The following is a 13,710-nucleotide window of genomic DNA, read 5'->3' on the forward strand; positions in this document are numbered from 1 at the left end:
AAATGCTGGTCACAGCCTGCCTGGGCCAGACCCAGCTCAGTGACTTTTCTGCAGCTTTAGCAGGAGGAGGCTGGCCCTGGCTGATGGCTTGGCAGTGGTGGGGACGGAAGATTAGAGATGCCCCACCCCAGCCACTTCTAAGGAGTGCTTCACTGGGTGCCTCTGCAGGGCTGCTCTGCCTTTTTGGGTGGGAAATGTCAGGTAATCTCACACTTAAAACTGTTCATATCCATTAAAAAGGTCACCTTGGGGCTGGACGCCGTGGCTCATGCCGGTAATCCCAGCACTTTGGGAGGCCAAGGCAGGCGGATCACCTCAGGTCAGGAGTTCAAGACCAGCCTGGCCAACATGGTGAAACCCCTCTTTACAAAAATACAAACAAAAAACAAAAACAAAAAAACTAGGTGAGCATGATGGCATGTGCCTTTGATATTCCAGAGGCTAAGGTGGAAGAATCGCTTGAACCCAGGAGGCGAAGGTTGCAGTGAGCCGAGATCTCAGTGAGCCGAGATTGTGCCATTGCACTCCAGCCTGGGAGACAGCACGAGACTCCATCTCAAAATAAAAAAAAGTTCACCTTTATGAAGTAAATGTTGTATTTATAGAAACAAGTGCTGCTTTTTGGTGTTTTTTTTTTTTTTTCTTTAAAAAGCAAAGGAAATCCAAGTACAGATGCTGCACAGTTCTGCTGCTGCTGCTGAAGGGTAAAGCCAGGGGCTCCTTGGCCTTGGCCATGACCTTCTGACTGACTTGCTCACACGCACACACCAAAGCAGAAAAGGTTTAGTTTTTGTTTTTAAAGGCTTTTTATTTAAAAAAAAAAACAAAAACAAAAAACCCCCAAACAAAAACAAAACCTAAATTAAAATATTTCCCATTGGAGGCTATTTCTTTTTTTGTCTTTTAAAAATTTTATTACACAAATATCACCCACTCCCACGTGTCAGAGGAAAGATGTCCTTGCTCTCTCTAAACCAATAGTGGAGTACTTTTAGAAAACAAAACAAAGTCCAACTAGCTTCCTCCTTCCCTGGCCCAAAATAACCTCAATGTGTCAACTGAGATAGCATAAGACTTATCCCCTTAATGCTTACATTTAATTTAAACTTTTTAGCACAACATTGGAGATTGACTCTAAATCAGCAACAAAAAAATATATATTTACAATATTTCTCCAAAAAACAACACAACCAAACCCTTTAAACATAAGTGACTTTAGGAGTTTTATTTATGGAGCAGTTACTTTTTTAATCACCAAGTGATTTTATATTATATATATATATAAATTTTCTTCCTTTCCTTTGTGGTTTTTCGCCCCGGTGCTTGGAAAGATGGAGGCAGGGGTTCTGGTCCTGCAGTCTGAGGGCAGGCTCTCCTGTCAAGGCCGTGTCTAAGAGCAGATTGTAGGACATGCGATGGACTCCCCAGGTTCCTCTGTCCCCCAACAGAGACACTTCTTTGCTCCACATGGACCAGCCCTCACCTCTAAAAACCATTTCCCCTCACAGTCCCAAAGAAAAGTAAAACCCAGTCACGGCATGGTCCATCTGCTGCCACTCCTGGGCTCCCTTTTCTGCTGACCAATTTATGTGCACGGTAAAAATGCATGTTTTTCCAAACCCCAAAAACAAACATAAAAACCAAAACCCAAAAGAAACCATCGGCTTGGAAATTTCTGTGGATGAAATGTCCCAAAATCAGAGGCACTCTCCCGGCACAATCCCTGCTCTGAAGGGGTCTCTCCACCTCCCCTTTTTATAAAAAGACAACAAAATAAAACAAAGTAATCTTTTCAGTATTTTCCACAGGAGCAACCAAAGAAAAAGGCAGGAAGCTTCCAATTATAGATCATTAACAATAATAAGGTTTTTGCTCAATACCCAGGGTTCTTTACAGAGAAGTTCCCCTAACTGAGGCACTCTGGAATAAGTCACTGGCATTTCCTCAAAGTTTCAACCCCAGATTACTGGGGCCTGGAGACCAATGGAAGGGGCAGAGGGTCATGGGAGCAGACTGCTGTTTATAAGGTGCAGCCAAAAGATTCAGCAGATTGGAAGAAACAGACAAAATGCCACCCCTGACCAGGACCCAGTTTGCTCTAAGAAGACCAGTTAATGCCAGGGTCAAAACTGGGCTAGGTGGCAAAGAGGGGACCCCTCTGCCTCTATTGCTTTGGAAGTGGCAAGGGTGCAGTTGGCGTCTCTCTTCTGGGTGGCTCACATTTCAGACCCCTGGTGCCTGGGCTCCATTCCCTACCCCTGTAGGGCTTCAGGAGGAGGAAAGCCTGAGACTGGGCTACAGGAAAGGGGCCAGAAAGGGACAGGGTTGGAGGACCAGAAGGGGGGGGGGGGGGGGGGACAAGGTTGTGCTATCAATATCCTTACAGAGGGGAGCAGAGTGCAAATTTGCGTCTATCATTTATAAGCTCTTGCCATAGGCTGCTGCTGAGCATCTCCTCACACACTTAAAAATATTGACCCAAAAGAAAATTCCGACCTTTCTTCTTTTTTTTTTTTTTTAAAGTGCAAAAAGCTCTCTGCTGCCCTAGAGAGAGGATCTTTGGACAGGCCGTTCAATGCAAAGTAAAAGGGGGCAGCTGATGGGGCTCGACAAAGGGTGGTGGAGTGGGAGACACCATGCTCCCCTCCCTCCCTCCCTCCACACACACGCGGAATACACTCAGCCACACACACAGAGGCACATGCACACCCCCTTCCATGGCTGCAGGCAGAGGGCAGGTGACTGGCTTCTAAGCAGGACCCCCTGGATGCCCTGGAAGGTCAGTGAGCTACTGGAGCTAGACACAGGCCTGGGCTCTGGGGCTCTGCTAAACCAGATGCCTGGAGGAGCCTGGCTGGGAAGCAGGTCGGGGCTTGGCCCAGTCCTCTGCCGCCTCCAGCTTGGGGGAGATAGGCTGCTCCCTCTGAGGACGTGCATCCTGGGAAAGCCTTCTTCAGGCAGAATGAAGACACATGGAAAAGGGCAGCCAGTGGGAGGCAAAAGAGAGGGGAACAAGGAGATGGTGCCTGTCTCAGAATCTACTTGGGTAGCAACAAAATGGGTGTGTCCCTGGGGTGGACAGTTCCAGCTCCTCTGAAGAGCTTCAACCCCAATAAGTGCAATAAGGACCTCATAGAGACTAGCAGGTAAGTTGGGTGGGCTGGGGTAAGAAACCTCATTATGTGAATGAGTACGAGTGCTGGGCAGAATCAAGCTCAAGGGAGAGGAAAGGAGGGAGAGCACAGATATGGACGTGAGGTTTGGGACATCTCAACAGCACCAGTGTGATCGGCACGGGTCTGGGATTCCTGGGGCTGCCGGCCCCTCCTGCGTTAAGCCGGGAGAGTGTGATGGAGGAGAGACGTGCACTGGACACCACAAGGAGAGCCTGGCTGTGGAGAAAGGGCCGCTTTCTTCCCTGGGAGTTTGCTCAGAACCAGGCACTGCTGGGGACCATGGGTGGGGAGGAGGGGCACAGGGCTCAGTGCAGATGAAGGTTGCACAAACACCCCAAACTGAGAGCCCAGACTCCTGGCAGGCGAGTAAGCAAGCAGGCACCTCGACAGCACAGCCTGTGCTTTCCCTTCGGATCAATCTGCTACTCCCTTTTCCTTAGGAGGGAGAGGAGCAGGCAGGTAAGCCTGGTGTCCACCACCTTCTCTGCCCCGCCTGTAGAGGAAGGGCTCAAGGGACAGGAGAGCAGAGAGGGAGTGTGACGCTGGCCTCAGAGCCCGTGCAGGGTCGAGGAGAGAGTCTCCTCGGTGGGGAGTCAGGGGAAGATCGGTTTCCTGTTCAGTCTGGGCTGGGTGTGTCTTAGCTGATCTTCTGTATCAGCTTCTCGTCAGACAGGCAGTAGAGGCTGTTGATGGACAAGTCTGAGATGAAGTGCTCGCAGGCTTTTCGAGTGATCTGCTTGCATCCTCGAAGGTCGATCAAGGTGACGTTGGCAATGCGCCGTAGGTAGATCAGGGTCTGGTCTGTCAATTTATTGCAACCTGTCGGGAAAGTGCCCATAATGACAATGCTCACATACACACAACCATAAAAGCCTTCCTCAGCCATTCAATTCCCGTAGCCGTCTTTCCTTCAAAATGCTAAACAAAAGCCCTCTTTGTCCCACAACTACCTGGCTCAGAGACTAGCAGTGCCATCAGCACCACTAAAGGGACCCTGCTTCCTCACTCCCATCACCATCTGAAAAGCACAAAGGCTGCAAGGCTGACCAAACTCCAGCTGGATGCTGGCCGTGCACACAGGCAACCAACTTAACTACTAAAGGCCTCAGTCCCCCGTCAGTTAAAAAAGGGATAGAAATCCATGTTCTTGTCCAGATGTGAAGAAATGAGCTGACGTGGGTCCATCAACAGACCCAGGATCATTCTGGTTTACTGATCAAGTTCCAAGGAGGGCTGGAGGCAGGGGGCACTGCTGATGATGAACAACTGTAGCGGCATACCTGCCATATTGAGCTCTGTGAGAGAGTAGCGAGTGGAAGACCCGACAGCAGTGAGTAGATTGGAGGACTGATCTGTAAGGTGGCTGCAGTGACTGAGGTCGAGTCGAGACAGGAGGGGCATGTGGCGAATGATGAGGCGAAGTGTGGCATCCGTGATGTCAAGGCCTGCCAGCCGGAAGTCGGTCATGTTCCGGAGTTTGCTGCGATTGTCCTGACCTGCACAGTCAAGAGCCTAGATCAAAACTCTCAATTCTCTAATTCAGCTCCAAGGCTCCAGACAGCAACAGCTACTTGCTGGCTAGGCCCTCCTGAAGGGGTTAAGTAGAACTGCCCACACCCAGCCCTGCCTTCAGGGTGTGAGCAGTGTGTGTGGGCAGTTTCTAGGAAACCAGACAAGTTTTCTTTCTTCTCAAGCTGCTAGATTATGCCTCACACACACAGCAAAAGGCTATGTGCAGAATGCTCCTCTCCTCCCAATACCACCACACTTTTCTAGACAATCATGTAAATAGCTTTTGACTCCACCTCAACCATAAAGCCTTCTCAAGACTTTTTCAGGCTTATACTCTCTGGTCCCCAAACTCCACTGACTCACAAAATGGACTTACTCCATTTTTTTTTTTTTTTTTTTTTTTGAGACGAAGTTTTGCTCTGTTGCTGTTTGGTGGGCAATGGGACAACCTCAGCTCACTGCAACCTCCGCCTCCCATGTTCAAGCAATTCTCCTGCCTCTGCCTCCCAAGTAGCTGGGATTACAGGTATGCGCCACCACGCCCAGCTAATTTTTTGTATTTTTAGTAGAGACAGGGTTTCTCCATGTTGGTCAGGCTGGTCTTGAACTCCTGACCTCAGGCAATCTGCCGCCTAGGCCTCCCAAAATGCTGGGATTCTTGGCGTTAGCCACTGTGCCGGACCTTACTCCGTTGTTTGTAGGTACTTATCTGCTTATAAATAGTTACCCTATTCTTGTACATAGTCCATCATTCTGTATTTTTTGAGTCAGAGTTTCGCTCTTGTTGCCCAGGCTGGAGTGTAATGGCGCAATCTTGCCTCACTGCAACCTCTGCCTCCCGGGTTCAAGCAATTCTTCTGCCTCAGCCTCCCAAGTAGCAAGTAGCTGGGATTACAGGTGTGTACCACCATGCCAGGCTAATTTTGTATTTTTAGTAGAGGTGGGATTTCACCATTTTGGTCGGGCTGGTCCCAAGCTCCTGACCTCAGATTATTCACCCGGCTTGGCCTCCCAAAGCGCTGGATTACAGGCATGAGCCACCGCGCCTGGCCACCATCATTGTTTTTTCTTTTCTCTTTTTATTGTTTTTTTTTTTTAAATTTTTATTTTATTTAATTATTTTTTTTTGAGATGGAGTTTCGCTCTTGATGCCCAGGCTGGAGGGCAATAGCGCACTCTTGGCTCACCGCAACCCCCACCTCCTGGGTTAAAGCAATTCCCCTGCTTCAGCATCCCGAGTAGCTGGGATTACAGGCATGTGCCACCATGCCCAGCTAATTTTGTAGCTTTAGTAGAGACAGGGGTTCTCCATGTTGGTCAGGCTGGTCTCAAACTCCTGACTTCAGGTGATCCGCCTGCCTCAGCCTCCCAAAGTGCTGAGATTACAGGTGTGAGCTACCACACCCGGCCTATCATTCTGTTTCATTTTGTGCTCTTCTGTTCTTCCACAGCATCATTTCTGAGACTACCTTAGCTTTTGAGGACAAGGTATGATTGAAGACAAGGCTACCCCAAGACAAGCAGAGAGAAGTCAGGCCCAGAGCCTACCTGGTTTATCAGCCGGTGGAGTGAGCAAGTCCCGAATTTGAGGGTCCTTGATTCCCACTGCCCACCGAAGATCAAGGGTCCTGAGAAGGGGGCAGCTGGAGGTGCTGAGGGCAGAGACCGCAGACCAGGAGCAGCCTGCTAGGAGGAGGTCTTTCAGTCCTGCAATGGATGGAATGAGCCACGTAATAATATACTGTTTCCTAGCATACTCAGAGCTGTAACAATCTGAGCAAAGTCAACAGACTTCCAGTCTAATAGGAGAAAAGGACTATGGCTAATCTTTCAGTCATTCAGCTAAAAGATTTCCATGGTATCCTATACTACATCTTCTAGCTTTAGTGGTAAAGTGATTGCTTAGTTCCCACCAGAGCAATACAAGAATGAGTGATTTCTCTTTCTAAGCTCAAAATGCTGAAGAGAATTCAAAGGCTTATAAGGGGCTAACCAAAGTAACATGTGACTCAAGTTTCCTTTCCAGTGGTTATGTGGAGGAGAGCTGCAGCACTGGCAGCAACACCAGTTCCATTCTCTTTGCTCTCCACTGCAGTGACTGGCCTGGCAGTGCAAAGGCTGCCTTGGAGACTGGCAGTTAAGATGGCCCTGGGTAAATCTCTTGCTAAGCAACAATGGCATGGGACTGCTGCCCTACATTGCCCTCAGATGATGCTAAGAAGCACTGTCAACAATGCAACTTTTCTGGCCTGCTCCTTCTGGCTCCCGGAAAGACAGTGGCAGGGCTGCTCACCTACCTGGCAGCCTATTGACGAGCCATGTCAGTTGCTTTTTAGAGATGTTGGTCCAACTGAGGTCAAGGCTGACTGGCTGCCTCTTGATGATGCCACTGAGGGCCTGGGGCACTATGGCCTTACACCTACTCAAGTCAATTTTTGTCCAAAGTCTCTTGTCGCAGCACCTGTGACAGAAGGGAAGAGAACTCGCCTTCATTAACTTGATACACCAACAGCGGAACTCCCAACACAGGCTGCACCTGGAGGGCCATTCTCCCTAGGTTCTTCTACAAGTATTCAGGGAGCACACCTTATCATTTTTTGCCTCACAGAATAGGCAAAAAATTGCCTTGAACTCTACGACTAGATGCTTCGCAAACCTGTATGTTGGTAATATATAACTTGGCCACTTAACCCTGATTTACTCTAGAGTGTTTGAGAATACAAGAGTTGTTAGGGACACACAGCAAGCAGTAGTCTATAACCCCTTCACCTGCATTAAAATGGCATGGTTCCTGCTAAAGTGTATATAAGGGAGCCTCTTAAAGTTTCTAGCCTTCTTACTGTCTGAATCTAAGAAGGCTTGCTCCATTCTCTCCCTTGTCAGTCACTCAAAGCTGCCCGAGATGCAAGGTGCTGCTCAGCATATCCACAATTCATCATGCCTTCAGCCCATTACTGTATCACATCAAAAGAGGCTCTTTTATCAGGCTTACAAAGTCCTCTCCCACCCTCAAGTTCCGCCTGAGTGCTATCCCGACATCTTCTAGCCAGTCCAAGAGCAGAACTGAAAGGGATAGGCCTGCCTTTCCGCTGCAGTCTACAAATCTACAGGCCACAAACCACATCATGCAGGCTTCCATTTAATATTTTATAGCCCCTGCTCCCCAGCTTGGTTAGCAAGGCACATAATGGGAATCTGATGTGCCTTGCCTTGAAAACCAAGTACAGCCAGGCAATACTACTAGCCCTACACAGAAAAATATTAAGGAGGATTTAGCTACATCACACATTAATTCAGATTTGGGAAATAAATTCATGTTTGCAAAGAATAGGGTCTTTATTTAAAGACTGAAAAGATTTTACCAGTGGCACATGAAGTTTCAATGGCAGAAGCAAGCTGCTGACAATACAGCAGATTTGCTGCTGTGAACTTGAGCATGCATCAGAGTCCCCTGAAGGAGGGCTTGTTAAAGAAGTTCTGATTTAAGAGGCCTATAAGGGCCCTGACAGTTGACATTTCTAAAAGTTCCCAAGTGAATGCCACTGGTCAGGACACCAGACTACTGTAATAGGATGTGTGTGTGACCCAGATAAAAAGGAAATATCCTAGCGTAAATGTATACCAGACCTTAAGGAAAAATTAACAACACCCAATGGGAAGCTCCTTGTTCATCATCACTAGGAATTTTTCCCCTCAAGTGTCTGTCCAATTTAAGAAGAAATGGCAGCTTTCACTAAGGAAGCTTCAAAACTGGACCCTGCTTACTGGAAAAGGGAATTCTGATCCAGGTTTGGGGGATGAGCATTAAAACTGAAGAAAAACGTAAGCACCTTCAAATTCATCTTGAAAGGCATGCCCACTACTCTCACTAAATGGAGAGGTAAGTGGTCAGGGGCTTAAATGAGGTCAACTGTGTTATCAGCACCAAAAGAGTGACTAAAACACCACAGGCTCTCAACTAACACGTGATGAGTTCAGCTGACTTGAGGAGGAAACTTTTAGCCCACAAGACTCTGAAGTTTTAGCACAAACTACAAATCTATCTCCCAAATCAGTCTCCCTCCCCATAACAAAGAGACATGAGAAAGTATAGAGTAGGGCGAGGAGGCAAATGGCCAAAGTTCCCTAATGACATCTGTGGGCACAACTGACCACATCTTTAAACAGGACCCAAAGTTTGGGAAACAGGGTCAATTCACTCCTCATAGGATTCCACAAGCTTTCAGATGCCAGGGTGCTTGCTGTTCTCATATGGAAAGCCTGCCACCTACTCCCATACCCCTAGTTCCTGACCCCCTGAATCCCTGCTCACCATTTATACCACGTCTTGCACACTCGCATACATTCACAAAGTTCTCTGCGGCTGAGGTAGCGGAAGACAGACATCCAGACCTCCCGCTGCATCCAGCTTTCGTCTCCATCCTGAGCCCAACTGCCCCGGCCATTCAGCCTGGCTGCACCCCCCTCCTCTGCACTGTCATCTTCCTCCTCCTCCTCCTCCTCTTCCTCCTCCTCTCCCCCCAGACCCTCCTCATCCCCACGCTGGGGGGTTCGGGCTGGGCAGTGCTGCACTAGCACACGGGGGGAATGTCGAAGGTTGGCAGAGGAGGCCGTGATGGCCTGCAGCTTGGGCACAATGGATGTCCCGTGGAGCTCTTTGGTGGGCCTCTGCAGCGTGACAGTGAGGTACGATCCCCGGATCTTGGCTTTCTCAACTTCAGACAGCTCCTTTTTGCCGCTGGGATTGTTCTCCTTTTCCCGTACCATGGTGCGCTCTGTGGCCTGCAGCCGCAGCAACTGCCGCCGTTTGAAGCGCTCATCACGGCTGGCACTGTGGTGGTCGCTGGGGCCAGCCCCAGGGGATGACCGAGTCACCATACCCCGGGGGGAAACCGGGTCATGGATGAGCTGCAGCATGGAAGTGGGTGAATGAGGCGGGGGCGTGAGAGGCTCATCGCAGCTCCGCAGGGGCCGCAGGACTTTGGCTTGCACGGCTTCTTCATCACTCTCTTCCATTTTCCGCTTCTGCAAAACAGGCCCAGAAAAACAACATCAGCGCTTCCTTTCTTCCAAACCCTCTGAACAGACAAGGTAGGCCTCCCTTGCTCTTGGGACCAGAGAGAAAATACTGTTGGAGAGGGGGTCATTCCCTCAGAGTTGGCTCAGGCTGGTCTCCAACTCCTGGGCTCAAGTGATCTGCCTGCCTTGGCCTTCCAAAGTGCTAGAATTATAGGCATAAGCCACTGACTGCACTTGGTCTAACCTTTTTTTTTTTTTTTTTTTTTTTTTGAAATTGAGACAGAGTCTCATTCTGTCACCCAGGCTGGAATGCAGTGGCTGTTATCTCAGCTCTCTGCAATGTCTGCTGCCCACATTCAAGTAATTCTCCTGCCTCGGCCTCCCGCATAGCTGGGATTACAGGTGTGATGCCCGGCTAATTTGTTTTCTTTTCTTTTTTTTTTTGAGACGGAGTCTTGCTCTGCTGCCAGGCTGGAGTGCAGTGGCTCAATCTCAGCTCACTACAACCTCTGCTTCTAGGTTCAAGCGATTCACCTGCCTCAGCCTCCTGAGTAGCTGGGATTGCAGGCGCCCACCAACATACCCAGCTACTTTTTGTATTTTTCATAGAGATGAGGTTTCACCATGTTGGCCAGGATGGTCTCCATCTCTTGACCTCATGATCCATCTGCCTCCACCTCCTAAAGGGCTGGGATTACAGGCGTTAGCCACTTTGCTTGGGCAGCCTGACCATTTTTAATAATGTCTCTGACTTACCTCTTTCACTCAAGAGATGTATCTCTGTTTCATGGTGGAAAAAGTCCACATATACCATTTGAACTAAGAAGCCTAAGTCTGATAGCAGTAAACACCATTGACTTCTAGTTCTACCAGAGACTAAGTTTGACTCTACCAGGCTGCATCTTACACTCTATCCCCAAGTGAAAAATAAAGCAGAGAATGAGAACGTCTCTGAGAAACTGCGTTGCTATAGAGAGATTCAGTCAGGATTATGGTGAGGAATCTCACAAAAGCCCCCAACTTTATCTGTGGCATTTGTGCTCTCCAGTTATTTGTCCTTTCCTGGAGCCCACTATGACTATGCTATGATAAAGCCCAGTAAACACGTTCCACTAGGAACCATATTATTAGTTCAGGTTTTTTGTAAGGAGACATTTTATGTCTCTAAGCAACAACAGGTTGGAAGAAAGTGACCACCTTTGGGTGTTGCCTTTTCCAATGTATTAGAAGGTAATACTAAAACACAGCATCTGCCAACACATCTGCTACAGCAGAGATGCAAACACTCAACATCACTAGTGAAGACACATGTAAAAGCTACTAGTGTAATAACTTGGGAAGAGAACGTTAGCCCCACTCAACTTCAAAAATCCTTGCCCTCAAAGAAAAATAGATTGAAAGATTCAACTATCTTAGTATTCAAGTGTGCAGAAATAAAAAGAAGGTAAGAAAACTCCCTTCTGCCCCCTTCCCCGCTTCTGTGCAAGCAGCCTTGGAAGACTGACACTAGGACAGCCATCCCCTCTTGTAGGTGTCCACAGCAGGTCTTGCCTTGTCAGCCCGAGTAACTACAGTCCTTTTGGCCCTTTGACATTACTGGCAACCACTGGTCAGCAACCTCAGCTCCTCTGAGCCAAGGTCATAGTGCTGGTCCTCTCTGGGGGAGGGGCTGCCTCCGCATGACACATTTGGGCATGTGGGATGGGCAGGGCAGTACTTTCTGCCAGGCCACAAAAGTGAAGATGACAAAAATGTGAACCTGCTTAACTGGAAGCTCAAGTACACTGTTATACTCACTGGCTGCCTCAGGCCACTGGCTCCCCTCTAGTTAACATTCCTCAGGGGAGGTCCTACTCACCTAATTTCTCTCCTCAAACAGCCCAGCCACGGTTCTTCTCTTTGTAGGGCCCCAGAGTATAAAAGGACCTTAGGAATTTGCAGATCCCAAGTAGAACAATGTTTAGTAATACAGAAGACAATACTACAAACTCTAATACTAAATACAAAGAAAATACTAAAAATTAACCAAAGAAAATAGATACCAAATCAAATAAAAATAATCTCCTAGGTCAGAGAAACCGTGTGAACAATGCAAAGGCAAATGCGTGGAATCCCCTACATTTGAAGCCTCCTTTCTGTCACAGTGCAAATCTGATAAGATTCCTTTACCTGGGCTTTTTCCGAGCTGTCCTCCTGGTAGCACTTTGGGCATTCCCAGCAATTTGGCAATTCCTCATTAAGCAACCCCTCTCCATCCATCTATAGGAAGATAGAGATATTTTAAAAGTCCGTCTCTCAAGCTTCCTTTATCAAACAATGACACAGTTGGGAAGAGTTACCCACTTCTAAACACACTGGTCCATAAAGGAAGAAAAACTGTGAGAGATTCAGCCCCAAATAGCCAATGGTGCTGAACTTGATCCTAAGAGTAGACATGACAGCTTGGGTTTAGAAACTAATCATCTAGTCTCTGTGACTCAGTGTTCTCCACTGTAAGATATTAGCTGATATTATTACCTTCACTCCCCCTCAGGAACTAATACACAGAGATATAATATAATTGCCAAGGATACACCAAAACCCACCTTCTAGGATTGTGGTGAAGATTAAATTATTCATTGTGTAAAGAATTTAACAAAGTACCTGGCATACAGCAAACCCTTTGTATTAGTCATTATCATCATCATGGAATCAATAACCTATTTCACTAATTCTGTAGGTTTGAGATATGTTAACAGTTTTTATACGTACCATTTAAATCTTCAAGTTATAATTGATAAAATGGAATTTTAAGATTGTAATGCTGGCTGGGCATGGTGGCTCACGCCTATAATCCCAGCACTTTGGGAGGCCAAGGTGGGTGGATCACTTGAGGCCAGGAGTTTAAGACCAACCTGGGCAACATGGTGAAACCCCATCTCTACTCAACACAAAACTAGCTGGGTGTGGTGGTGCATGCTCGTAGTCCCAGCTACTCAGTAGGCTGAGGCAGAAGAATTACTTGAACCCAGGAGATGGAGGCTTCAGTGAGCCAAAATCTCTTCACTGTACTCCATAGCCTGGGCAACAGAATAAGACCATGTCTCAAAAAAAAAAAAAAAAAAAAAAAAAGATTGTAATGGTGAAATATCGTAAAAATTGGGCTGGGCACAGTGGCTCATGCTTATAATCCCAGCACTTTGGGAGGCCGAGTTGGGTGGATCAGTTGATGTGAGGAGTTCAAGGCCAGGCTGGCCAACAAGGTGAAACCTATTTCTACTAAAAACACAAAAATTAGCTGGGCGCAGTGGCATGTGCCTGTAATCGCAACTACTAGGGAGACTGAGGCAGGAGAATCACTTAAACCCGGGAGATGAAGGTTGCAGTGAGCTAAGGTCACGCCACTGCACTCCAGCCTGGGTGACAAAAGCAAGACTCTGTCTCAAAATAAACAAAACAAAACAAAACAAATATCGTTAAGAATAATTTAAATCATTAATTGAATTTTAAAAACCCTGTTCTTCATTCAACATATGCTTAATGTCTCCAAATACTGACCTACTATTGTTTCTGTTATAGATTTGCTGCTATATAGTATTGAAAAAAACCAAAAATCTATAAAAGGTGTACTTTTCACATTTTAACCTTTCTGAAATTGGGCTGCTTCTCATGAATGACAGTGCCTTATCACTCATAGGCGACAGTCATAATTTTAGCTGATACTTTTTTTTTTTTTGAGACGGAGTTTCACTCTTGTTACCCAGGCTGGAGTGCAATGGCGCGATCTCGGCTCACCGCAACCTCCGCCTCCTGGGTTCAGGCAATTCTCCTGCCTCAGCCTCCTGAGTAGCTGGGATTACAGGCACGCGCCACCATGCCCAGCTAATTTTTTGTATTTTTAGTAGAGACGGGGTTTCACCATGTTGACCAGGATAGTTTCGATCTCTTGACCTCGTGATCCACCCGCCTCGGCCTCCCTAAGTACTGGGATTACAGGCTTGAGCCACCGCGCCCGGCCCTTAGC

General features: G+C 47.5%; 1 protein-coding gene across 4 annotated transcripts in view; it reads right to left on the reverse strand.

Moving 5' to 3' along the window:
* Nucleotides 1-787: 787 nt before the first annotated feature.
* KDM2A (lysine demethylase 2A) overlaps nt 788-13,710 on the reverse strand; it is a 137,019-nt gene continuing 124,096 nt past the window's right edge. The window contains exons 16-21 of one of the 4 annotated variants that reach the window (XM_032282693.1): nt 11,877-11,966; nt 9,001-9,713; nt 6,986-7,149; nt 6,237-6,395; nt 4,457-4,672; nt 788-3,995 (exon numbers count right to left, since the gene is read on the reverse strand). In XM_032282693.1, the coding sequence (XP_032138584.1) occupies nt 3,814-3,995; nt 4,457-4,672; nt 6,237-6,395; nt 6,986-7,149; nt 9,001-9,713; nt 11,877-11,966 (1,524 nt within the window). In that variant the 3' untranslated portion in view covers nt 788-3,813. The remainder of the gene's footprint in view (nt 3,996-4,456; nt 4,673-6,236; nt 6,396-6,985; nt 7,150-9,000; nt 9,714-11,876; nt 11,967-13,710) is intronic. The other 3 variants (XM_032282696.1, XM_032282695.1, XM_032282694.1) reach the window with 3 other exon arrangements.

This window comes from Sapajus apella, unplaced genomic scaffold (genome assembly GCF_009761245.1).
Source record: "Sapajus apella isolate SASKATOON/1434 unplaced genomic scaffold, GSC_monkey_1.0 scaffold14, whole genome shotgun sequence".
NCBI lineage: Eukaryota > Metazoa > Chordata > Mammalia > Primates > Cebidae > Sapajus > Sapajus apella.